This window comes from Myotis daubentonii, chromosome 4, assembly GCF_963259705.1.
Source record: "Myotis daubentonii chromosome 4, mMyoDau2.1, whole genome shotgun sequence".
In the NCBI taxonomy this organism is placed as follows: Eukaryota; Metazoa; Chordata; class Mammalia; order Chiroptera; family Vespertilionidae; genus Myotis; species Myotis daubentonii.
In genome coordinates, this window is record NC_081843.1 from 112,527,238 (window position 1) to 112,554,764 (window position 27,527).

At 45.4% G+C, this 27,527-nt stretch overlaps 1 protein-coding gene across 1 annotated transcript in view; it reads left to right on the forward strand.

Moving 5' to 3' along the window:
- ADAMTS12 (ADAM metallopeptidase with thrombospondin type 1 motif 12) overlaps window positions 1-27,527 on the forward strand; it is a 188,460-nt gene that overhangs the window by 105,354 nt on the left and 55,579 nt on the right. Inside the window, exons 6-12 of the mRNA XM_059694981.1 lie at window positions 4,948-5,072; window positions 8,426-8,575; window positions 10,467-10,610; window positions 11,164-11,308; window positions 12,948-13,040; window positions 14,666-14,811; window positions 17,826-17,995. Of these exons, the coding sequence (XP_059550964.1) occupies window positions 4,948-5,072; window positions 8,426-8,575; window positions 10,467-10,610; window positions 11,164-11,308; window positions 12,948-13,040; window positions 14,666-14,811; window positions 17,826-17,995 (973 nt within the window). The remainder of the gene's footprint in view (window positions 1-4,947; window positions 5,073-8,425; window positions 8,576-10,466; window positions 10,611-11,163; window positions 11,309-12,947; window positions 13,041-14,665; window positions 14,812-17,825; window positions 17,996-27,527) is intronic.

A 27,527-nucleotide genomic window follows, 5' to 3' on the forward strand; every position in this document is an offset into this window, starting at 1 on the left:
TTTGGGAATCCAGGCTGACAATTTCCCATCTCCAGGGTGATTTGTGGTTCTACAATAACCTCTGTAACTTCTGCTCTTTCAGGATAAATGTTAACAATATTAACAAAGAATTTGAAGGCTGGTTCCTTTTTTAAATGAAAGACCAATATCTTTTCCTCTGATAGTTTGATGAGTTATTCCTTAAGCAATTGGGAAGTTTTCCGATTAAACTTTTTACTGCTTTTCTCTTCTCTGCTCATTCTCTTTCTTCCAGGAACCCAAGCCTGGCTAGGAGCATGTTCAGATTGTGTATTGAATCAAAAGCTGCTACCAGCAGGACTTCTCAAAGAAATCAAGACAAGATTTTTTTTTCATTATAAAGAGCTTAAAAGGGACAGAACAACTTATAATAAAAGCCATGTACTTGGCAAAATCATTTTCTCTTTCCCATTTGGGCCTATTTCTGTGAGCTGTTGTTGATTTCCTCTGGGTCACCTCCCTGCTCGATGAGGTCACCTGCTCTAATGCATAGGAAAGGGGGAGTGGGAAGTGAATTGGACTCACTTGAGAAAATGAGGTGAGAAAAAAAATGATGCAAGAACAGAAAGGAAAATCTATTTTTGTTTACAAAGGAAATGGGGAGAAATTCGTGCGGATGGGGGTTTGTTTTGGCAAGCTCAAATAATCCAGAGGTTGCTTTATGGAAATTGTTTAGCGCAAGTCTCCCCAGGCTCTCAGTGAGCCAGCGTAGTCTCTGCAGTGCATCTTCGTCTTGTGCAGGCCGAGGGCTGCACCGCAGCGAGGCACAGCTAATGACTCTTCCCAAGGCACCTGTGGTCAACTGCATTCAAAGAGCTAAATGAGTACGTGCTCTTTGGATTTAACCTCTTAGGAGATTTGGAGATTTAGAGGCTGAGGGGACGGGAAAAAATCGTGCACTAGTAAAACTTCCCGGAAGAGTCATGACATTTAGTAGAAAAGCAGTGAGGTATCCCTAAGACCATGCCACCGAACTTGTGTTGAATGCCCCACCTTGTAGAGGGAAATTCTACACAGGGGCGGGTACCCAGCAGCAGTGATCCGCAACTCAGGTGTGTGTGTCGTTGCTTCGCTTATAAGAGGAACAGACAAAAGCAGCAGGGAGAAATCATGGGTGTTGAGTAAGTTAAAGAGGGGAAAGAGAGGAGAGAAAGATATTCTGGGTAGAGGGAGCAGCTTGAAGAGAGCAAGGTAACAAATAGCGTGGGGTGTGGGAATGAGGGCTGGGGGCAGTGGTAGTAGAAGCAGTTTGAAGGTTGCTAGAGCATAAACTGTGAGGTGGCAAAAGAAGGGAGAGCTTCCCAGAGGCTAGACTTTGAAGGGTCTTGAGTCCTGGGTCATGTTCTAGGTAGACTTTGATTTTGATTAGGTTGACGTAGCAACAGCAAGGAGGATGGAACGAAAGAGAACAAGGAAACGAGGAGAGCGCTTAAGAGATGCTGCACGCCTAAGTCCAAGCATGAAGTGATGAGGGTCTGAGCTAGGGTGGTTGGGGGTAAAGATGAAGAGGAGGTAGAATGAGCAGCCCAGGAGGACACATTGGGGTGCAGGGTATGAAGGAGAGGAGGGCAGACACTGGTGTTTTTAGATTGGGACGCTGGGTTGATGGTGGTTCCTGGGACTAAGCCCGAGGATACGGGGAGAGCAGCAGGTCAGCATGCCGGGGAGGAGTATCCGGGATGCTGAGATGGGGGTACCTGTGGTGCCATCCAGAAGGAGATGTCCATCAAGAGATTTGGATAGCCCTAACTGGTTTGGCTCAGTGGCTAGAGCGTCGGCCTGGGGACTGAAGGGTCCCAGGTTCGATTCTGGTCAAGGGCATTTACCTTGGTTGCAGGCACATACCCAGTGGGGAGTGTGCAGGAGGCAGCTGAATTGATGTTTCTCTCTCATCAATGTTTCTACCTCTCTATCCCTCTCCCTTCCTCTCTGTAAAAAATCAATAAAATATATTTTAAAAAAAAGAGAGATTTGGATACATGAATCTGAACATGAGAGATTTGGAATGAGGTATGGATTTGAGAGTCAACAGCATATAGGTGATTTCCCAAAATAGGACTGTGACTGAGAAGGAATTAAGCAATGAGCCAACAGAAGAGCACATGGAGGGGACTGAGAAGTGAACAGTGAGGAGGAGGAGGACAGAGCGTGGCGATCACGGAAGCAGAGGGTCTACTTGTGGAAGTGAGAGGTGGAGCACGAAGCGATAATCCTCGTCATCCATTGGGGAGTTGCTAAAGCTCTCCAGTTACTCAAAGCAAACACATGTAAAGAAGCCTTCAATCGTTTGGAAACCACTTGCCCTAGACTAGTAGCTGCAAACCCGGGACCTACTCCACCAAAACCTGCTGTGTGACTTGGTTAAGGTCCTGCCCCTCCCAGGCCCGGATTTTCTCAGCTTTTAAATGAGCGGATTGGAGGCATAGTTCCTAAGGTCCTTGGGGGAAATGGGCTCTTCCTAATGCTGGGAAACTAGAAGCAGAGTTCATGCAGCAACATCTGGAAAAGGACTCTCTTTCTCATGCTGAGGCTATGTCCTTGCTGACGCTGAATTTGGCTCAGGAACAAGGGGAGAGGATGCTACCCTTTATACCTCCTGCCTCCCGACCTGACCCTGGGAAAGCACTAATCTCTTTCCCATCTCTGTAACTCTGTCATGTCAAGAATGCTATAAAATGGAATCATCCAGTGTGCACCTCTTGAGATTAGATTTTTTTTCAGCCGGCATCACTTCCTTGAGATCCATCTAAATTGTGTGTCTCGAGTATATCAACATTCACTTTTCCTTAGACGGACACACGTGGTTTGGTGCAAGGTCTTCCGAGGCTGTGAGCCCAGCCCATGTTCCAAAGGACATTGTAGGGAGGCCGGTCCCCAGGTAGAACCACAGGTTCCTCTAGGAGCCCTGGTTCTCATTGCCTTTGTCAGGATCTGACCTGAGTGCCCTTCAGCCAGTTCTTCAATAATGAACTTAACAGTGCTCTCTTTACAAATAATGCTGAGAAGGTGCAATTAAATGAAAGAATATGTGTAAAAATCTGTCACATAATAAATGACTAAGAAATGTTTCCTTCCTGTTTTTGTCCCCCCTCTTTCCCTCCCTTTTATTTCCTTCTCTTTTCTTTTCTTCCTTTCCCTTCCTTTCTGTTCCTTTACATTCCTGCTGCCTGCCGCCTGGCCAGTGTTTTATGGTGGGTGTGGGCCATTCATTCCAGTAGGGCTGCTGTTCTGACTACCGTCTGACTGCCTGTGCCCTGCTGGTTCCCCAGAATCCCTCCTCTCGTCCTCCATGATACATCATTTTGTTGGATGAAGTCACAATGAGGTGGTTGTTTGTTTTTTTTAATTCTCACCTGAGGCTATATTTTTCCATTGATTTCTAGAGAGAGTGGAAGGGATGGGGAGGGACCGAGAGAGAAACATCAATGTGAGAGAGACACATCGATTGGTTGCCGCCCATAAACACCCTGACTGTGGCTAAGGAACTAGCCTGCAACCGAGGTACAAGTCCTTGACTGGGATTGAACCCGGGACCTTCAGTCCATGGGCCCACGCTCCAACCACTGAGCCAAACCAGCTAGGGCACGATGAGGGTTTTTAAATACTAAAGTCTGTTTCTTCTATTTCAATTCATTGTACTAACCAGCTTGCTGACTTTTCACGAGTGATGAGCCATCTTTCTGTGTTTTCATGAAAGGAAGATGGTCTATGGTGGTTAGGTAGCATGGGTGGGGGAGCTGGGAGAGTCTCTAACAGGCAATTTGATTTGGGTGTGGCCTTAGCAAAATACAGGATAGTGGAGAAGCAAGTTCATAGTTTGATGAAAAGGGTGTGTGATGTCCTGGGGCTGAGCCCAGAGCAATAGACTGAGATTCCAGTGGGCCAGTGGCTCTAGTCATTCTCCAGGTAGTCCCCCCTTACCAGGATGGCCTATGTCAGTGATGGCGAACCTATGACATGCGTGTCAGAGGTGACACGCGAACTCATTTTTTTGGTTGATTTTCTTTGTTAAATGGCATTTAAATATATAAAATAAATATCAAAAATATAAGTCTTTGTTTTACTATGGTTGCAAATATCAAAAAATTTCTATATGTGACACGGCACCAGAGTTAAGTTAGGGTTTTTCAAAATGCTGACACGCCGAGCTCAAAAGGTTCGCCATCACTGGCCTATGTAGAGACCGCCCCCCTCCAAAAGGGAAAGGAATTTCTCCTGTAGAAATTCAAATGAAACCAGAGTGCCCTTGGAGCTGGGAGCCCATTTTCCTTCTCCTTCATCTGACAAGTGTTCACCCAGTTAATGTGGAGCAAACCCTCTCCTCCCGTCCCCACTAGCGACTGTGGGCCACATGGTGCCTCAGGAGCCCTGCACGCTGCAGCCTGGGCACCTTCTACAGCATCCTAATTGCTGCCAGACAACCAGTGGCCCCAACCCTCGGCCCTTCACCCACAGATGTCAAACCAAGAAGGTTGCGTTGACAAGAAACCACCCAGTGCAGCCCCAGGCTTCTGGGATGCCTCGTGAAAGGGAGAGCTTTTTGTTGCAAGTCTATTCATTTTGCATTTGCAATAAAAATGCCTTTTCAGAATGGTCTTGACATTGGAAGCAGAGAGCCACTGAAGTAGAACTTGAAACAGCTGCGGGTCTTTGCTGACATATTTTTGGTTTTCCCTCAAGTGTTCCTTGTCCCAGTGATCATTTCTGTCCTAAGTTCTCCCCTCCAGGTTCTCTTAGTGGAAGCCACGAGAGTCACAGTGTTTAAGCAGAGGGTTAGCCCCGAGAAGGAACTTGGCCTCTGCCCAATTCTGCCAGATCTCTGAGGCACTCACCCAGTGCTCATCTCTCTTGGCTGCTTCTGGGGACTAATGTGATAAGCCCCGACCACGGTAAGCTCACCCCTGCAATCTCTTCCTCTTCCTTCTCCAGCAAGGACTGAAAATAGTGCACCATGCCGAGAAGACACTGACCAGCTTCTGTAAGTGGCAGAAAAGTATCAATCCCAAGAGTGACCTCAACCCTGCCCATCACGACGTGGCTGTCCTTCTCACCAGGTACCCCAGAGACCACGGGGAGGCCTGGGGCTGCAAGCAGGGCGGGCTGGCGGGTGGGAGGGCTGCCAGGTAATCAAACTCATGAAATTCCCTTACTTTTTGCTGTTCTTGGTCATTTCCAAAGGTAGCTTCTATGATCTAAGCAACTCCTGACTCCCATGTGAGTGAGGGGAGAGACAGCAAGTCTCTGTGGTAATAAACTGTGTCTGCTGGCAAAATGCTGGCCCCTTGCCTATCCCAATGGTGATTTGCTCTTTAAAATGGCTTCCCTATGGGCTTTATAAACAATCAGAACACTTGTCTGCGGATCCTCATTAGAGACTCCAGTTACCTTTAACCATGGGATTCCCACCCGTTATTTTTTGTTTTAAAAATGTTCCTCTAGTTAAGAAACATGCGACAGTTTCTAGAGAAATCAGTCCTCCTTGTAACTGATCTCTGACTGAGGTTGAGGACAGAATATGGGGAGCAGGTCCACCCTGAGTAGACAGAGGGTTTGTTTATGCCTCTCTACCCGTTACCCTCATGACACACCATTTTGTTTTGACAACTGGTAGACCCTGTGGTTCTAATTAGAACCATCAAACCTTCTAGGACTCATAGCTGTGAAAAGCTAGTGAACTGGAACCCAGACTCTTGGAAGACTATGTTTGCTCATTAATTCAAAAAAATATTTATTGAGCATCCACTGTATACCAGATACTATTTTAATCTAGACAAATAAAGATCTTACATTAATGGGGTGGAGTAAGTTCTCATGGGGCAGTCCTGTGAGGATTCAGAGACATCAAGAAATCCAGGGATGTGTAATAAAAGAAGCCCCTTTGCCTGGCCCCTCAGCCACCGAGAATCCCCCGCACTGGCAGGCCCTGTGTGTGTGTGTTGTCCCTGAACACGCTGGTCTGTCATCTGTCCCTTTGACAGGATAATCCCAGTGCATCGGATGCCAAGAAGAATCAGCCCTGACTCTATCCAAATACCTGCCTTGCCCTGGCCAGAAACCCCAACCATCAGACTCACTCTTTTGAGTGAAAGTATCAAAATTTGCCAACATGGCCCGGCTGGCGTGGCTCAGTGGTTGAGTGTCAACCTATGAACCAGGAGATTACGGGTCATTTTGAGGTCATGGTTGATTCCCGGTCAGGCCACATGCCCGGGTTGTGGGCTCCCTGGGAAATAGGTTAATGAGGGTTTGGAATATAAGCCTGGAGGCTGTGGGGGGCCAGCAGGCAGCCAGGGAACCCCAGGGGACTGGGCTGAAACCCGGAGAAGACTTCAGTCCAGGCAGGACCTGTCTCCAGGGAAGAACCCTGGGTTCCAGGACCAGCACTGGCTGCCTGGAAGCTGTGTCTCAGCTCAGTCTCTTTTCTCTCCCTGAAAGCAGGAAGAGTTCTCCTCTCACTCTCACATGAAGAAATGAGGGAGTTAGCTAACGGGAGCTGGCATTGTGGAGTGTTTTATATGGGCTAAGCGCTGTGCCACATCTATTAGGACAATCGCCATTCCATTTAATCCCCACAGGAACACTGGTGGTTGACTACTATCAATCACTCCTATTTTACAGATGAGGAAACTGAGGCTTGGTTAGGCCCCTTGCCCAAAATCTCACTGCCATTAGCAGGTAAAGCTGGGACTTAAATCCAGGTAGACTGCATTAGCTATACTCTTACTGTGCATATGATGGCTCTGCTCTCCTTCCTTTTCTTACTCTGATCATTTTTCTTTCTTAGAACAGGGGTCTTGTCTCAAGCTCTGATGAACCTCATTGGCTGCTACGCAGTGGAGAATATTCCAGTTTCTAAAGCAGGATTTCTCAACCTCAGCCCCACTGACATTCTGGGTTGCATCATTCTTTGTTGTGGGGGGGTGTCTTGTGCACAGTAGTATGTCCAACAGCATCTGTGGCCTCTATCCATGAGATGCCAGTAACCTTCCTCCAAGTTGTGACAAGGAAAACTGTCCCCCAACATTCCCGAATGTGCCCTAGGATGGGGAGGGGAGCATAGCACCCCTGCTGAGAGCCGCTGGTCTGAATAAATAGGGAGGATGAGGAAGGGAGGAGAGAGGGAGGGAGGTATAGGACAGAGCTGGCCGCGGGAGGACTATGCTGAGGTCCCCCTTTAACCGCGTTATCTGTACAGTCACAGTCAGTAGGACGTGGCTTTGGCTTGATCACACTCCATGAAATGGGGCAGGTGGCTGGATGTCGAGGCATGTTTTCTCTTGGATAACCCCATGCATGGGGAGGTCGAGCTAATGATCTTTTGGGGAGCTTGGGCTGGTTACCTACAAAAACCATATACCTACAATTCTTTTATTACCCCCTTTTATCCCCTTTAGCATGTAGTAAACACTCAGTCAACAATTATTTAATGGACCTAGCTGCCTGCACTATCTTTCCTGTAGAACAGCGGACACACAAAACAGACCATGTGTGGCCAGAAATGGCATCTGCACAAAACCTAGGTGCTGAAGCTCTGGAGCTGACTAAAGCTCACACTTTGCTGGCATTTGCACCAGTCACTCTTGGCACAGAGCTCTTCTTGAACCGAAGAAAACCAAGTGACCAGTGAATGACTCTTTCAAACGCTTGTCAGGGATGGAAACAGTCCCCACCAGGATGTGGGCGCACATTTTTATATTTAAAAGCCGTAACTAGCATTTTGGAGATCCTGGAGTCTCTCCTTTCTTCTTTCAGGTCAGGGAAATAATGAAGGGAATGAATTCCTGGTGAAAAGAGGAACAATGCCTCTCTCTCTCTCTCTCTCTCTCTCTCTCTCTCTCTCTCTGACTTTAATTGTTTGTCCCCTCCCATATGCAATAGTGATAGGGTAGTGAAGCTGAAAAGAAAATTGATTTGATCTCTGGATGGGTTTATCAGACCAATTGCCTTTTTCATGAGTGAGAAAAAATTCTCATACGAGTTTTGAACCCAGACCTCAGAAAAAAAAACAAAAATATTTCACATTTGAAAGACCTCAGTGACTGCTATTGTTTCTTCCTTGTTTACAATTCCAAATCAATTTCAATTTTCAACCAGATCCTTCTTTTTCTGAGAAAATAAAATAATTTGCTTCCTGAGATCAAGAGCAAAAGCAACTCAAAATAAAACATCTGACATAAATTCTCCCATTCCTTAGATGATAGGGAGGTTCATTAATCAGGAGGTGAAATCAGAATAATCTTAATGAATTCAAAATCACTCCCTCTGCTCGAATGGACATTTAAACACTTACTTTCATGATGCTCTACAGACCACACTGAATGTGAATGAATGCCCAGCTTTTCCCAGGCAGGTTTTAGAGGTGTTCCACTCTCTGCATGTCTCATGCATCTCTGTCCTCTGCTTTCAGAAAAGACATCTGTGGGGGTGTCAATCGCCCCTGCGAGACGCTGGGCCTGTCTCACCTGTCGGGCATGTGCCAGCCTAGCCGGAGCTGTAACATCAATGAAGACTCGGGCCTCCCGCTGGCCTTCACGATTGCCCATGAGCTCGGACACAGGTAAAGGCCAAGGAAACTGTGATCTCTTCGCCGTGTCCATGTGTCAGTCTCAGGTAGTAGACGGAATGGGAAGCACCTTAAAGGGGCATAGGCAGTGGGACTGCACTGCGGCTTGAAACTCACCCTCCTCAACCTCTGCTTCCTCACCTGTAATATTAGACGTAATCACACACTTTAAGGACCCCGGGGCCTCCTCTGCCCTGACCGCTTGTACCATCTGCATCACACTGCAGTTCCCTGGAGTAAAATGAGGCGAGCAGGAGCAAGGAGATAAGCTTTAACTCATTGTTTAATGCAGGAGAAACAATGCCTGTTTAGTTCTTATGAAATAATAATTGTATTGATATCATTAAAAAGTCACAACCCATAACGTTTTGTGCCCTTCCTTTATGCCAGACACTTGGCATCATGCCACTGAATCATCTCAATGACCTTATGATGTAGGTAACATTGTGAGTCTCATTTCACTTCCATGTGTAAAGGAGAACATTGACTAAATAAGAAATTGAAAACTGCTATAAACTTGGAAAGACCATCAAACAACCACCAGTGAACAGGAGGTCTGAGTTGTCCCCAAAACGTGTAACTTTGATTAGATGAATTTTTTAAAAGCTGGTTTCAGAGTGTTTGGGTGAAGGAATAAGGAGAATTCAGGAGGTCCCGTGGAGGAAAGATCTTAGCTTATTTGTAATGCACTTTGTTGGCTATTTACAAACCACAGATAAGAGCGCATCACACTAACTAGCGACTCAGAGGGGAGCCAAGTAAATGACTCAACTACACTCCCTGCCTGTCAGGCGGCTGCCAGCCTGGAATCCTCCCTCCAAAGAAGGGACAGAACGCTGGGGTGTGCTCAGGTGTGCTTCTGGAAAAGGTGGCATTGGCAAGAACCCTGGAGACTGGCTTATTCCAGGGCTGGCCTCTCCGGCCTGGGCTTTCTCGTCATTTTTTTCATGTCATATTGGAACTTTGCAAACTGCCTTTACCTGTAGAGGATTGGCTTTGGAGTTGGGAAAAGTGAGTCTTATTCCTGGCTTTTCCATCAACAGCTATGATGACCTTAGATAATTGCCTTCACCTCTCTACACCTGTTTTCTTATCTGTGAAATGAGTAGATGGAATAAGGCAGTTTCTTAGGTACTATGATTTCTTTGATCCTTACCAAAAACCCCTAGGAGATCAATGTGATGTATTCCAGTATTTTGCTGCTACATGCTATTTGAGTCAGCTTAACTCTTGGCAGCCCTATGAATGAGTGATGGCCACATGTGCTGTCCTCGGCAGCCCTGCCCAGCTCCCATAGACTCATGCCTGTGGCTTCATTTATGGAGTCAACCCATCTCATATTTGGTCTTTCCCTTTTCCTGCTGCCTTCTCCTCCCCTCCCCGCACCAGTATTGTCTTTTCCAAAGAACCCTGCCTTCCTAAGCTGCGTCCCTTGTCGAAGTGTCCCATCGGCTTCCCCTTTCATGTTCTCCCATAAATTATGGTGAAAAGGGAGAAGGACGTGAAAAGGGAGAAAGACAGTTTTGTTCTTTTGTGCTGTGAGTACCGCAGCAGGAGAACGAAGACAGCTTGAGGCAGCATTGGCCCTCCTGACTCTAGACTCATAGAAAGCCAACCGGGAGCTCTTCACTTTCTACCAAACAGACATTTTTGAATTAGCCACATGGCTCCCCCGGGTGCATAGACGAGACAAATCTTGCCTCAGATGTTCCCTGTGCTTTTCGGTTGAAAATGAGCTACTCCCTCCAACTTGAAAGGCGCACTGCGGAAGCAGAAGCCTTCTGTACAGAAGTAGCGCTCGGTGGTATTCACCTTGCGGGAACTCTGACCTTCTCCCCGTTGCATGCCTGCCTCCTTGATATCGTGGGCTGGTGCCTCCCTGCAGCTTCGGCATCCAGCATGACGGGAAGGAAAACGACTGTGAGTCCGCCAGAAGGCACCCCTACATCATGTCCCGCCAGCTCCAGTACAACCCCATCCCGCTGACGTGGTCCAAGTGCAGCAAGGAGTACATCACCCGCTTCCTGGAGTAAGTGACAGCGCGGCTCCGAGCAGCCCCACTTGGGTCCCCTTCCACTGGAAGTCACGTGGCGTGTTACGTGAGGCCTGGAAAAGTCTCAGCTCCTCTCACAGGCCACAGCGTCTGAAGGGGTGGATTTCACTTCCGCTTTCTGACCCTGAGATCTAGGTGGGCTCTGCCCTCCGGCCACATCCAGGGGAACGCCTGTCCCCCGATGGCTCCCATCTCACGGTGGCTCTTTAGGAGCTGGGTGTGTGGACTGGCAGGAGCCACCAGGACATGGCAGAAGTGGTCACCCAAAGCCCATGGGGGATAAGGTGATGATTCTCTCATTTTACCGCTGCTGGCATTTCCTACATCACAGCTGAACCAGTGGAATGGGATGCGGTCTGGGTTTCCTTTTAGCTCCTACTCTGGGCCTGGAGGGGTCTCTGTCTTGCGGAAATAAGCTTGTCTTGGGACAAAGAGTGAACTGGAGGGGGCAGAAGCTTCTGTTGAATGAAAGACTGAAGACAAAGGAAATCGTAAGTATCTCTTCTCATTTCTATTAACTTCGTTTCAGCCGAGGCTGGGGGTTCTGTCTTAATGATATGCCCCAAAAGAAAGGCTTGAAGTCCAAGGTCATTGCCCCTGGAGTGATCTATGACGTTCACCACCAATGCCAGCTGCAGTATGGCCCCAATGCTACCTTCTGCCAGGAAGTAGAAGTAAGTGGCGGGTGTCCTGGTGGCGCGGGTGGGCATGCGCAGGGCTGGAGGTCTCCAGCGCGCTGAAAGAAGGGCCAGGGAGATATTTGGAAATCCCAAGGTCCAGACACGGAAATGCAAACTTTCCATTAAGGCACCGTGCCTATAAAGCAGAAGGATTGATAAAGCAGAAGGATTGATGTTGAGGTCATTTCTATTCCTTGACTCTAGCTCCTTGGTATCCTGTGGAGCCAGCAATTCTTTGCAACTGGGTGGTGGTGAAGAAAATTCTATAATGACTTTTCAAGAATCACAATTATTCACACCTACAGATGCCATAGCAAACTATGTAATCCCTAACATTGCTCTCTTTTCTGAATTTCCTATCTGTTAAAGAGTTTCACCAGATCCCAAGATTGGAATAAGATTCATCCCCAATGTATTCTCTATTTTCAACATCTGATGATACCTCCTAAAGAGTTGGTGGCTCTGTCCTCTCTTTCATTCCCACTACTTCTGTCTTGATTCAGTCTCTCATCATCTCTCCTCGCTGTTGTAATCACCTCCTACCTAATCTTTCCCCCGCATTGCTCAGGTTATTTCAAAACAACAACAACACACACATCTAGCCATGTCTCTTCTCTGATTTAAGGTCCCCACTAACCACAGGATAGAGTCCTGACTTCTTTCACTTCTTTGTAAGCTGGATCTTGACTATTCTGACTCCTGCCCTTTGGTGTGTCTACGTATTATTCTGAGCACGTAGACAAGGAGAAGCAGCTCGCAGTGAGCCCGGGCCAGGTTCTGTGCTGTGTCCTGAGTGAGATGGAGGAGGCGAGCACTCCAAATCCGTAATCAGAGCCTCTGGCCTTGCACAGCTCTGGGAGAGGAGGCAGATGCAAGCATGTCAATCCAACGAGATAAAGACAGAAGGAGACTTAGAGAAAGACTCTGAGGAATAAGGAAATGTGTTTACACAGAACAAGCAAACCTGAACAGAGATGATAACGTTGATGCAAAAACCCCTCACCCCTCCCTTGTAACTGGTTACCAAGTCCCACTAATCCTGCCTCCTAAATATCTCTACACCCCACTGTTCCTGGGAGACTGCAGTGTCCCCTGCTTGGCCTCCTTTCTCAGGGGCCGGCAGCTCAAACAGGCTGGCTGCTTTCAGGAATAAGTAAGTGGAGACTTTCTGGATGGAACACCTTCCGTTTCCTTCAGCGAGCAGGCTCAGGTTACAGCCACCCAGGTCTTCGTAAACTTCTACCCGCAGTTTTGGGATTGGCCCTTGATGGCTAATGCCACCAGTTACCCTACCTAAGGACATGGATATTGTGCCACACACCTAGAGATCACAGTCTCAACTTTTAGGAAATGTGTTTTATCTCCCATTTTCTTATTGCCCGGTATGGTCTCCGCACCACGGTTTAGGAATTATGACGAAGTCCCGATGACATTGGAGCTGAGAGTGCTCCCATGGTTCCTTTCTATCCCATCGACAAGGAGAAGGAACTCTCACTGAGCCAGGCCATCCCTCCTGCTCACTGGGAGCGGCAGCGTGTACTGGGGACGAGTGTGTGTGTTTTACCGTCACTGTAGAAACGCTTCTGTGCAGGTGTTGAAATATAAAAGGTGCGATCTCACATTTGTTTTCCAGAATGTCTGCCAGACGCTGTGGTGCTTGGTGAAAGGCTTTTGTCGCTCTAAGCTGGACGCGGCTGCGGATGGGACCCGCTGTGGCGAGAGGAAGGTGACATGTGGGCGGAGGCAGGCAGCTGGTGGGCGGTGGGCGCTGAGTTCTGGGGAGAAGGCCCTGCAGGGGGCTGTCTCTGGGTGAATGGAGACCACAGAGCTGGACTAGCCGGGGGAAAGGACCCACCGCCCCTGAGCCTTTGAGCCTTCATGGGAACAAGTGGTGACGGAGAGAGGGCTGAGCCCCATCCCACACTTCCAATCGCAGAACATCCGTCCCGTCTTCCCCTGATGCCCTTCCGTGGAGTGCGTGGTTGGTCACATCTTCATGTTAGAGATCGGGAAGGACAGGCCCGCGGCGGCTTCTTTCCAAAGATGGTGGACTTGGGCCACCTGTGGTATTCTTTCGCATCATCTGACCTGACTGCATTTCTTGAAGATCTGTCCACTCTGCTAAGCAAGAAAGCCAGACACCCAAGAACTCAGAGAGGTTACATATTCTCTAGACTTCCCTGGAAGTGGGTAATGCCTGCTGCTCCACAAAGCCAATCGGGTTGGTTGTGGGTCTAGCCCAGGGGTGGGCAAACTTTTTGACTCGAGGGCCACAATGGGTTCTTAAACTGGACCGGAGGGCCGGAACAAAAGCATGGATGGAGTGTTTGTGTGAACTAATATAAATTCAAAGTAAACATCATTACATAAAAGGGTACGGTCTTTTTTTTTTTTTTTTTCAGTTTTATTCATTTCAAACGGGCCGGATCCGGCCCGCAGGCCGTAGTTTGCCCACGGCTGGTCTAGAACTTAGGTATTTGGTGGGAATCTTTATGCAGCTAGAGGAGGGCCTGACTCATCACAGGTTTTAGAACCTGGTCAATACACAGTGATCAGAAATAATGACAGGGCGGGCAGCAGATAAAACATGCCCAAATCTTCCGGGTAGTGTGGCCGTTTCTAACAACCAAGTTGTATTTTCTTTTTGTTTTTCTTTTTATATGGTTCACCCTCCTAAACTGACAGTTGTTAAAGCATTTCCCTGAAGAGGGAGAGAGTGGATTTTTTTTCTTCTGACTCACTCGAAAGACCAGAACTCAAAACACTGGGTAGAGTTACAGGAAAAGAGACATTTTTGTTGATACTAGAAAGAACTTAAAATTCTTAACAAGTAGTGGTTTTTGGCAACCAGTGGACTTTTACCAGAAGGATAACGTTATCTGACATTAAGTACCCCGGGGGGCTGTAAAGAAGTGTTATCACAGTACCAGTCTGTAAAGTTTATTGCTGTCTACAGCAAGATAAGGAGCTTGCGCCAGAAAGTAAATCAATGACGTTACTGAACAGCTATGTTACAGGGCATACTGAGCTGACGCGCTTTTCCTAGCGGGACATTCCCCGTGAAGGAGTGATGTGTTGATGTACATTCTGGCATGCGATCTGCCAACCACACTTTGAGTAACACTCCTGCTTTGGCTGCAGCTAGGTGCCATGAAGTTCCCTCGATTCCTGAAATTTTCTGCTCCTCAGGCCCAAGACGCTTGGAGGAAATTCTTCTATGAGCTCTTCTCTGTTCTCCATGTGACGTGGGCTGTAGGAAGCCAACGAGGAGAGTCGGGGTTGGACGTCTAGGGTGCTCTGCTCAGCCTGCTGTGGGAGCCTTCCTGACAGCTCCTCCTCTTCTCTTTCCAGTGGTGTATGGCCGGCAAGTGCATCACGGTGGGGAAGAAACCAGAGAGCATTCCCGGAGGCTGGGGCCGCTGGTCGCCCTGGTCCCACTGCTCCAGGACCTGCGGGGCCGGGGCCCAGAGCGCGGAGAGGCTCTGCAACAACCCCGAGTGAGTGCGGCCAAGCACCTCCCACTCCCGTGAGCTGGGAGACCCGCTTGGCCACTGTGACATCGGTGACCCACGCCTGCTGAGGGAAATCAGTGGGGACGCTGAAGATTCCCAGAGGGCGAACAAATAGTGGTTCTGCCGTGTTTCATTTGGGCTTGGCACCGGGTTCTTGCTAGAACTTGGATAAATAAGCGGATTCCATCACTTGGAGAGATAAGCACATTTCTTTTAAAGGGAAAGCCACCAGGAGGTTATGCAGTTAAGGCCTCCAGGATAAACCACACCATCAGCAGGAGATCAGTGAGACCGAAGTTTGCTGATAAGATTGCAGCTTTCCTTCAGTCATAACGAATGTACAGTTTTGCAAAAATGTTTTTCTTCCCTTAGGTGACTAAGCAAATAGCTAGGCACATTTCTGGGGATTATTATTTTAAAGTTTTAGATAAGGATTTTGTAAACCTTAGAGATCCATATTAGCTTGTTAAGAATTCCAAAGAAGTTATTTCACAAGTGGCTTTCAAAGTTTTAATCAAATTGCTTACTTTTTTTCATATTTTAAATTTGTATGATGATATTATATATAAATTAAATTTAAATTCCATTGATGTTCAAATATATCTTACATTATCAATTTCATTATTTTCTGGTATGCCAGATCCCAAGTATAATTTTTTTTAAATATACATATGATACCTCCTGTAAGTAGAAAATGTATTAAGCTTCTTTACCTATTTTTACATTAATCTAAATTGAAGAGTAAGAGTCATAGTTTGTAAAAGGCAAATGATAAACATTATTATAGTTCCCTCAATATCTTAATTCCAAATCTTATATTTTATTTATTTGTTTGTTTGTTTGTTTAGTGAGTTATTTATTGTTGACAGCATTACATATGTCCCCCATTCCCACCCCTTTGCCTCCCTCCACCCAGCCCCCAATCCAGGCCTTCCCCACCCTATTGTCTGTGTCCATGGGTTATGCATATATGCAGAGATGTTCTTTGGTCAACCTCTTTCTGCCCCCTCCCCCGAGATCTGTCAGTCTGTTCCATGTACCCATGTTTTTGGACCTGTTTTGTTCGTCAGTTTATTTTGTTCATTAGATTCCACATATAAGTAAGATCATGTGATATTTTATTTTTCTCACTGGCTTGTGAGCTTAGTATGCTAACTTCCTGGTCCATCCATGCTATCTCAAAGGGTAAGAGATCCTTCTTTGAATAGCTGTATACTGTTCCATTGTGTAAATGTATCACAGCTTTTTAATACATTCATCTATCTCCTTTTTATTAATAAGTATATTATTATATGTACATATAAGCATGTGTATATACATATCACATATATAATAACTTTCTCAGGGTTAATAAGTTAATATCTATAAAGAGTTTTTTACAATACCTACTATAAAAATTGTCAGTAAATTGTAGTTAATATAGTCATTATTATGATATTTAATCATTTACCACACATATAAGTATACATTTGAGGAATTTGGACAAAATTGTTTTTAAATCTTACCCTTTGATAAAAATTGTTTTTGTTTAAACATAAGGTTTCTGTGAATTCATAAATGTAAAACCAAGAATTTCTTACACTTCCATTCTTCCAGAGAATCTTTATTTTATAATTTATTTCAGTGTGATCAAAAAGTGATTTCCATTGTAGAGATCAGGAAATATAGGTGATTTGCTCTGGGACCCATTGTCAATGCTGCATATCAGCTACCACCAATCTGTCGCCTTTGGGGATAATGGTCAACGACCTGTGTTATCAAAAAGGGACATCCTTGTTGAAGAACTGAAGGATGATTCTCTAGTAGAGCTTCAGGGAGAAAATGGTCCTAATTCCCACATCAGGCCACAGTTTGTCACAGAGTCTCCTCAGTGAGTGACTGTGTATGATCTCAGTGGCTGGTTTGCTTAAGTTCACTGAGAACAATACCTGTGGAACCAAGTCACAGATTCTGCGCTGGGATTTAGGTCACAGATTCATGCCAGTGAGGGACCAAATGACCTTGAGACTGTATCCTAACGTTCGTCACTGTCCAGTGAGAGCCCAGTGCGGCTTGGCTCATAAAATGCCCTCAGTGATGTTTGCTGGATGGAGATGAACTGGAGATATTCCAAGTCATAGAGTGTCCCTCTATCATAACGAGTAGAAAGCCAGCCTAAATTCAAATATCAAAGACAAATCTTTGTACCACCTACAGGGCGTCAATGACTATGAACTCCCTTAGTCAGAGACTTCTCTTTGGCAAGCACATACAGTGGGATGATGAAGTGTCATGTAAGAGGAGAAAGAGATTACTTCTGGTAGGATTCTGGGGGAAATTCATTATGGAGGTGGCATTTATTTGGTCCTTAAAGTATGGGCAGTATATAGACATTTAAAGACTTAAAGAGAGGGGAAATCTATCCAGAAGCACACACAAAAAATATATAAAATACGTTAGTGTTACTGGAGCAGTGTGCAGATGAAGGGCAATATGGGAAGTAAAGTGAATTAAGTCAAGATCTTGAGAGCCTTGAAGGCCAAGCTCAAGAGGCTGGACTTGATTCGGTGACCATTAAAGGATTTTAAACAAGAAACTAAAATAATTCAGGTATTTGTAAAAATTAACCAGATAAGAGTGTGTACAATAGGTTGAATAAGGATAAAGAAAAAAAGATGGATAGAGGGGAGACAGGAATGGAGATAAAGCTTGGACAAGTTTGGTGATTATGGAAATAAAGAGGAGGAAACAAATATAAAAATACAGCTAATGACCAGGTAACTGAGTAAATGTGGGAAGGGATCAAGCTATTTCAGAATAGGCTTGTGGTTGAATGTTCATGGACAGCAACACAAACAGAAATGTATGAACTTGGAAGAATTTATTTAAAAGTTGAGTGTGAAGGGTAGAGAGGGACATGGTTTGAGAAGGTGTGAGCATGGCCACATGCCAGGGGAGTTTAAAGGAAGATGCTGGCCTTTAAGGAAACTAACAGGACAGCTTCTGTGTCTCATCTGTAGGCCAAAGTTTGGAGGAAAGTACTGCACTGGAGAAAGGAAACGCTATCGCCTGTGCAACGTCCACCCCTGTCGCCCCGATGCGCCAACATTTCGGCAGATGCAGTGCAGCGAGTTTGACACGGTGCCCTACAAGAATGCATTCTACAACTGGTTTCCGGTTTTTAATCCAGGTAAGGAGCTGTAGCAGTATGTTCCAGATCCAGGTCCATAGCCATTATCAGAAAGCATATGTCAGGGGTCTGTGCCACCCGGCCAAGTCCAACAAAAAGAGAAATGTACCCTTAGATGTTTTGTATTTTAGCAGGTAAAATCAGGGTCCAGTTAGGTTCATTAGTAAATATTAAAGGTTGAATACGTCCAAGCTCTGTGCTGAGCTCTGCAGGAGATAAAAGACAAGTTTGTCAAACTGGGTGGCTCACTTCAAAACAGCTGAGGTGCAATTAAGTGATAAGTGGCGCATGGAATTCATTAAGTGCTTGTTGATGAGCGTGTGAAACAGACTGAAATTTTGGGCAGAAATTCAGAAAAGGTCATTGTGGGTTTGCAATAATTTCAGAGAAGGCTTCCAAGGCAGTCGGTGATGATCCTTAAGTCTGAGTAGCCTTCTACTGCAAGGAGAGGAGGGGCATCGAAATAGTCAGGCACTCCATGTGGGCAGAGAACAGGGCCAGGAAAGATGTAGGAATGACTTCATCAGAAATGAATGAGCACCAGCTCTGGGCCATGAAGGAACATTGTGTATACAAGACAGTCTAAGAAGGGTGAAGAGTAAAAGAAGGCATCTGCAGAATGCACATGAGGGGTGGGGATGTGGCTGAGCTGGAGCATGAATGGCAGCCGTGGCAGCGCTGCACTGACTCAGGACCAGTCGCTCATTCTCTCCTGAAGGTGAAGAACATCACTGACCATTATCTGTAGATTCACATCAGAAAGTATCTGGGCTATTTGTCGTCATTCCCGTGAGGAATGAAACGTGAAAGATTTCCCTGAGCGAAGGAGATTTGAGACAGGAAGAAAAAAATAACTAACCAAATTTTTCATGATTGAAAGTTTTTGAAATTCCAGTGTAGTGCTACTACACGAGAGGACTCATAGATGTGGGGCAATGAATGAAAAGCATGTATTTGAACTGTTATAAAAATGCTATTGTCAGTGTATTTGAACTGTTATGAAAATGCTATCATCAATTCCTTGGAAAGAAAGACCCTAGAGTGCTTTGTCCACTTTGGAGCTATTGGTTGTCATGGGCAACGTCTGCTCCTTGCTCCCCATAGTTTAGCATCATCCATGCTCCAGAAGAGCGAATCATTTTGTTATTGGTGCAACTTAGCTTCCTGAGCCAGGCATTTGAATATCAGGTAACTTATGTATATACTTATGTGGACTGCGAAAAAGCAAGCAAACAAAACCAATGAGGAAAGGTGCTGCCTTCCCTACACCCTGGGCATTCTGCAGAACGTTGAAACTTCTTGGGCCCATGGTCCTGTTGCTCTGGGCGCAGCCTTCCAGAACTAAAGTAGCACAGCTGCCCCAGGACTCTGGCAGGTGCTTAGTTTGGAGATTTCCCCTCCCCTGATTCCCTGTAGATGCAGAGTTGGGCTTGTGTGTTCTGAACTCTGATAGCTTGAGTAGTTGGACTTGGAATAAAAAGATTTGGCTCAACCGGGTGTTCATTTTTTATAAGCATTTATCAAATGCATACTTTTTTGTATAGCATAGAATAGGTACTAAAAAATGAGAATTACAAAAGTATCATGCTTTCGCTGGTTTGGCTCAGTTGATAGAGCATCGGCCTGCAGACTGAAGGGCCCTGGGTTCTATTCCAGTCGGGGGCACATGTCTGGGTTTGGGCTCGATCCCCTGTAGGGGGCGTGCAGGAGGCAACCGATTGATGATTCCCTCTCATCATTGATGTTTCTCTCCCTCTCTCTCTCTCCGCTCCCTTCCTCTCTGAAATCAATTTTTAAAAATGTTTTAAAAAAACGTAGTCATAAATTTCACTCACATTGGAGTGGTTGGTTTGCATCTGAAATTAGTATGAGGCTGAATAAACCATATGGTAGAATTAAGCTAAGCTCACTGCCTACCTGGGCTCTCAGCCTCCATCCTCCATTCCACGGTTTTCTTACAGGCCCCTGTGCTATTATTCAAGCACTAGTGTCCCGGTGCATGGATTCATGCACATTGAAAGGAAATTAATTAGAAGAAATATTTTAATATCGTTATTTGCCCTTTCTCTATAATTCATGATCGACAATGACAGATTGAAACACACATGTGACAGATGGAAACACACAGTGCAATTGGTGCCAGCGAGAGCTTTATATACTAGTACATATAGATAGTGGCTTAACTGCTAATATAAGTAACTACTACCTTGACCAGCACGCTGATTTCTTTCCCCATCAAACTCTTATCTTAACAGAGTTGTTATTTGCTTAGTTGACAGACACCCCTAAGAGTGACAAGTGACTCATATCAACCACTGTGTATGGGGCACTTACCCTGTGCATCAAGTACTCTGTACCCTCCAGCCTTCCCTGAGAAGGCACCAGAGAATAAAGTAAATGAACAGAGAGTTTTCTGCTCACTCAGTGGGCAGTGTTAAGTGTCTTGGTAGATTTGCGAAGTAGCCAATGACTGAAGAAGAATTTAAGCATTTGGAATAAGCATAGAAACGCCATCAAATCTTGGAGTTTGCTAACTCTGTCTCATGGAATCTCAGGGCTTCTGAAATTGCTTGATTCTCATTTCATTTTTCAAAAAAACATTAACTATTTTTAAAAAGTGCGATAAAGAACAGCACTTACACTGAAAAATATTATTTCAGGTTTTAACATATCAGAAATCATCAATACATTGACTTACACAGTCAAATTAATTTGGTTTTCTGTAGACCTTAGACAGAGGTGGGCAAACTTTTTGACTCGAGGGCCACAGTGGGTTCTTAAACTGGACCGGAGGCCGGAACAAAAGCATGGATGGAGTGTTTGTGTGAACTAATATAAATTCAAAGTAAACATCATTACATAAAAGGGTACGGTCTTTTTTTTCAATAGTTTTATTCATTTCAAAGGGGCCGAATCCGGCCCGCGGGCCGTAGTTTGCCCACGGCTGCCTTAGAAGGAACATCTCCTATAAACCCAATTAACTGAGAAATACCGTGAAATTGCAGGTTGAGTTGTTCTAAACTGAATATCATTTACAACTATTTGTCAAGATTCTTCAATAGTGGGGAACCAAAAACCCACAGAAAAAAGTAGATGCTGCACCCCATAAAAATCTATAACGCCATCCAAAAGCTCTATGTCAGCATTTTTGTTCATTGTAATAGTTTCTAAAAATCACACTAATTTATTCTTAACCGTTATATACTTGAACTTACAAAATCTTTGTGTAATAAAATCCTGATTTCCTCTGCCTTGTTGGCAAAGTCTTGTTTGAATAAAAAAAATAATTCTGCTTAAAAGTTTTGAAAACTATGAATCTAGATCAGCATACTTTCTAATATAGGCATTTTCTTTACCAGCATTCCTGACAAAAAAAATTATGCAACTCCACTAGCTCACAGCCATGCAGGCACCAATGAGAAGAGCTGCCTGCATCTGCAGCAGCTCCGGAGGCCCTACTTATATCAGCACGTGACTGTGCATTCTCTCACTCACCCACCCCCCCACCTTCAGCAATAAAGATGCTTAGTCTCCGAGAGGGCAGCCACTTATTCAAGGTTACAGGATTTTGTATAATGAAGCTGGAATTGAAACATAGGTCTATTTGACTAAGAAGCCGCCCCCCCCCCACACATACACACACTTATGTAGATTCTCAGGGACTTCATTAGCCTATATTAACAGAATGTGTTTACATCCTGCATCTTCTACTGGGAAACAGCCAGAATCTGATCTTGATGTTGTCACTTTCTTGGAATCTCTCTTTCTTTTTAGATCTTTTTAAATTTTCTCAGAACACCCAATAATTCTTCATGTAAGCTCATTATTTCTATTGTTGCTTCTAAACATTTAAGCCCAATTAATGTTTAATGCCCATGAACTTTCCAGCAAATGTGGAGGGTCTGACATGAGGTCAGATCACAGTCTGCTCCTGGTGGGATAGGATCCTTCAGGGACATCTTTAAGGAATTGTTGCAGATCGGGTTCCCTAGGAAACAGGCTGGGACAGAGGCTAGCGTGCAGGAAGTTCAGCAGCTGTGGAAGGAAAGGGGAGGAGGTGGGCCTGGGCAGGGGGAAGCTGGGCTGCCATGCAGTCTCCACAAAGGCCTCCCCCAGCTGCACGGGGAGCTCTGGAACTGCAGGGGTCTTCTGAGTTGCCACACTCGGGGTGGGGGAGCCATGTCTGTGTGCCCAGCATGACCAGTCGACGGGTATGGTCTGCCCCAGGAAGAGGTGAGTGTCCTGGGCAGGGAAGTGCTTTCAAGCCCAGGTGACAGTTGAGGGCTGATGCTGGCAGCTCCCCCAAGAGCTGGGAGGATAGTCCTAGCATCTGGGGCCACCGGGGGGGCGGGGGGCAGGCATAGAATTTATTGCAAGAATCCTTGGGGTTTAGATAGAAATCATGTGCAGAGAGCCTGGGAGATCTTCTAGCCAAGCCTATCATTTCACAGATTAGGAATCTGGCTTCAAAAGGGGAAATGTTGGAATAATAAGGATGTTTGCAGACACCCAACGCCATTCACAATCCTCTTCACTCTCACGTTCCCCTACACTGGGAGAGGGAAAACTAAATGACCCACTAGCCCATATTTCCTGTGGACCAGTTCTGACCAAAGAGAAAGAGATGAAGGCTCATCTTTTACTATTTTTTTCTAGTTAAACTATAATCCATTCATTCAGTGAGATCATATGTGATCATTCAAAGGATGAAATACAAATAAACAAAATCACTGGATTTCCAACTTTTAACAAGTACCATTTTTTATTAAATGTATTGGCATGGCACTGGTTAATATGATCATACAGGTTTCAGGTGTGGGTTTCTGTGTTACAAGATCTGTATATTGTACTGTGTCCCCATCACCATAGATTAAGACCCCTTCACTCCCACCCTTCCCTCTGGCAACAGCCACACTGCTGTTTGCGTTCATGAGTTTTGGATCCCACCTATGAGTGAAATCATACGGTTCTTAGCTTTTTCTGACTTATTTCGCTTAGCATAATATCCTCAAGGTCCATCCATGTTGTTGCAAATGGCAGTATGTCATCCTTTCTTACAACTGAGTAGTATTCCATTGTGTATATGGACCACATCTTCTGTATCCAGGCCTCTCTCGCAGGACACTTTGATTGTTTCCTTGGAAGGCTCATCTTTTTAAAGCTCCTGTGAATGTTTTTAACTAGTGCCCACCCAGCTGGCCCTTGGTCCCTTGCCCACCTGCCATTCACCCTTCCTCTCTTGTTACCAGGGTTACACAGTCACATTGCAACCAAGAAACCCGCCCCACCCCAGAAGCTGAGCAGGAGGAAATAAGCAGGGTAGCTGAACACTCCTACCCTTGGATTTCTTGTTTTGTGGGGAAAATAAACTCCTGTCCCTTTAAGGCAAGGAAGCACTACTGGCAGCAAAACTCATTCCTAACTGAAGCTTACATTGAACTTCTATCGGTGCGCACTCTGTGCCAGGCACTTCATGCCCCGGTTTCTATGCATTTCCCTGTTTTATCCCCAAAAGAAACTCCCGTGTGGAAATTTAAGTTTTTGACCCAATTCTTATGGATAAGCTCATCGATTTGGAGAATTTAAGTAAATTGGCCATATTCAGACTGTGCCAGAGAGCCAACCGTTAGACCAGGCCTGATCCTGAAGCCTAAATATGGGAGGGGGAGAAAAAGTAGGTTTACAGCTGTGAGTACCCCAAACACAGTGTATTCTTGTATTATTATTTATTCATTGTTGTATTATCTTCCATACAAACAATTTTTGCCCCGCCCTGTATTAATCACTAAAGCAAGCAACTTAAGGCCCAATACAAATTTATTATCACAGTTCTTAGTCACCTTAACCAAGAGACAGAACTTAAAAATATACAGTAAATGGTGAGCATTACTACAGGTAGCTTAGTCTAACACATCAATGACATAGGTTTCATTCTTTTTTTTTTAATTAGTTCTATTCTTGTTTTCATATCTGTTTGTGGTTATTATAGTAGATATTAATTTTAATGCCTTCTTACGTTTAACTAATATATATATGTATATGTATATATATATGTGTGTGTGTGTATATATATATATATATATATATATATATATACACATATATGTATATATATATATGTATGTTTGGGGACTACAATAATATATACATATCAGAAAGTAAAAGAATGCCATCTTAATCTGCCCAAAATTGCAGAATCTAATTACTTGGTTGATTTTCGGTTGGGATTTTTTTTTTTTAATATATTTTATTGATTTTTTACCGAGAGGAAGGGAGAGGGATACAGAGTTAGAAACATCCATGAGAGAGAAACATCGATCAGCTGCCTCCTGCACGCCTCCTACTGGGGATGTGCCCACAACCAAGGTGCATGCCCTTGACCGGAATCGAACCTGGGACCCTTCAGTCTGCAGGCCGACGCTCCATCCACTGAGCCAAACTGGTCAGGGCTGGGATTTTTGATTAGGATTTTTCATTTGCTTTGTTTTTCCCCTCCACCTTAACTGAGCCTAGTCATTAAACTGAGCTTCTTTTTTGAGTTGAATATAACTAGTTTTAACAACACAACATTTTTTTTTCTTTTTTTATTTTTTATTTTTTATTTTTTTTTATTTTTATTTTTTTTATTGCTTAAAGTATTACAAAGGGTATTACATATGTATCCATTTTATCCCCCCGCCCTAGACAGTCCCCTAGCCTCCCCTATCACCCAGTGTCTTATGTCCATTGGTTATGCTTATATGCATGCATACAAGTCCTTTAGTTGATCTCTTACCCCCCTACCTCCTGCCCCCCAACCCTCCCCGGCCTTCCCGCTGCAGTTTGACAATCTGTTTGAGGCAGCTCTGCCTCTGTATCTATTATTGTTCAAAAGTTTAGAATGGTCTCTATTGTCCATGAATGAGTGAGATCATGTGGTATTTTTCCTTTATTGACTGGCTTATTTCACTTAGCATAATGCTCTCCAGTTCCATCCATGACGTTGCAAATGGTAAGAGTTCCTTCCTTTTTACAGCAGCATAGTATTCCATCGTGTAGATGTACCACAGTTTTCTAATCCATTCATCTACTGATGGGCACTTAGGCTGTTTCCAGATCTTAGCTATGGTGAATTAACAACACAACATTTTAAATTCTGCCTTTCCCTTAAGGTTTAGTATTTCTTAAAGTCTGGCGAGGCCCACAGACGTGCACATGGCAGATCTCTTCTGTTCGTGCATGCGCTTCATTGTGCCACCGACTTCACTTACAAAGTCTAAGTTCAACTATGAAATGACTGAGAGCTTCAGGACAGCAACCACAAAGCCTCCGGCCAAATGAGATGCTGGCGACTGCACAGGGCTCACACCCATGGAGCCCTCCTGTCCATGGATTTTAGAAACTGATTTTTTTTAAAAATATATTTTATTGATTTTTTACAGAGAGGAAGGGAGAGAGATAGAGAGTTAGAAACATCGATGAGAGAGAAACATCGATCAGCTGCCTCCTGCACACTCCCCACTGGGGATGTGCCCACAACCCAGGTACATGCCCTTGACCGGAATCGAACCTGGGACCTTTCAGTCCGCAGGCCGACGCTCTATCCACAGAGCCAAACCAGTTTTGGCCTGATTTTTTTTTTAATGGTGAAAGTAAAATTGCAATCTACTCATAACACATGACATGCATCAAAGCTTTTCCTTGAACTGAGATATATGTTTAATCCTTATTAAAAAGCTTTACCTCTCACTTCTAAGGACCACTTCTTAAGATCTTCCTCCAAAAATGTGGAGCCGTCCTGCTTCAGCAAATTGAAAATGCAACCTCTGATGCAATGAGTTCATTCAGCCCCCGCGCTTCCTGTGAGAGGATTAATCAGATGTGTGAGGGTGAGAGTGCACCGGTAAATTAGTTTCCGAGTTCTCACCTCGCTGCATTATAAACGGATTTGAAAGCTGGAGGGAAAGCAGTCACATGGCCCAGACTAAAGGCTGTATCAGACAGATGAGTACCTTTGAGTCAGGGAAAATACTCAACGCTGTGAAGGTTGTGGAATCCATGAGGTTGATGTCTGGGACAGAGACTCTCTGACACTCATGATGACCACTAAGACACTCCATTGCCACCCCTGCCTCCTTCTGCAGAGTCCTGTGTCCTGGGGCAACGTCATGATATGCCCAGAGCACCAGGAAAACAAAGGCCAGAGAAGAGGACAGATGAACAGGACTTCTGGTTCAGCCTTATAAACCCTTTTTGGGTTTTTTTAAATGTATTTTTGTAGATTTCAGAGAAGAAGGGAGAGGGAGAGAGAGATAGAAACATCAATGATGAGATGCCTCCCGCACACCCCCTACTGGGGATCAAGCCTGCAACTCGGGCATGTGCCCTGACCGGGAATCGAATTGTGATCTCCTGGTTCATGGGTCGATGCTCAACCACCGAGCCACACCGGGCCAGGCAAGCCTTGTACACTCTTACACAGCCCTGAACCTTCCCTTCACAGTGGCTGCTTTCACGTAGAGGATCCTTTCTGGCCTTCGTCGTCGTTGTGCAAGCTCTGGGAGCCACAGCAGTGGCTTCGGGTGCTGCTCTTGTTGCCAGGAAGGTCATTTGTTGGTTAGCACTAAGACTCCATTGACCACTGCCCAGTGTGCTTCGCTCCACCTGCCCCACTTCCCACCCTAAAGGCTGCCATGGTTCTGTAGTGCAGAAGCGAGATGGGGAGAAGTCCTGACCTCAGGGCCCCTCTTCATGGAGATGTCATGATTATCACAGGGGAAGGAGACCTTTCCAGTGTTCTAAGGGTTGGCTTCAGCTTCAGAAAAAAAAAGCAGATGCCTTGTTTCTGTGTGGTTGTAAATCTGTGTCTGAGGGCTTGTCGGGCTTGAGGGGAATAAGGGAGACTTGCTAGGGGTGGGTTATGACAGTAGTGGGGGTGATAGTGGTGGGCTGGCAGAGGGAACCGCCCGCCCCTGGAGGTCCGCTGACCTTGCTGAGGACAGTGGGCAGGTGTTATGCTTGCCTAAGGTCCTGCATCAGTGGTAGACAATGACGTAATTTCTAGGTTAACCCTTATGCATGGTGCCTTCTTTCTACAAGCACAGTCTAATGTTGGATTGAAAGGTCTCATCAACACTAATAAAAGAGAAAAATGGTAATTGGCGTACGAGCTACCCTTTTCATTGGCTAATCAGGGCTATATGCAAATTAACTGCCAACTAAGATTGGCAGTTAACTGCCAACTAAGATTGGCAGTTAACTGCCAACTAAGATTGGCAGTTAACTGCCAACAAGATGGCGGTTAATTTGCATATGTAGGCACAATGCAGGGAGGTGAAAGGGAAAGCAGGAAGAAGCCCCCTGCCACTGACAGTGATTGGAAACCCAGGGGGGAGCTAAGAGCTGGGGGGCAGGGCCAAGGTGGCCCTGGGGCCGCCTTTGCCCTGCCCCCCAGCCATGATCGGAGAATCAGGTGCCTTTTCCGCCCTGGCCAGTGATAGCAGGAAGTAGGGGTGGAGCCAGCGATGGGAGCTGGGCACGGTCGAAGCTGGCA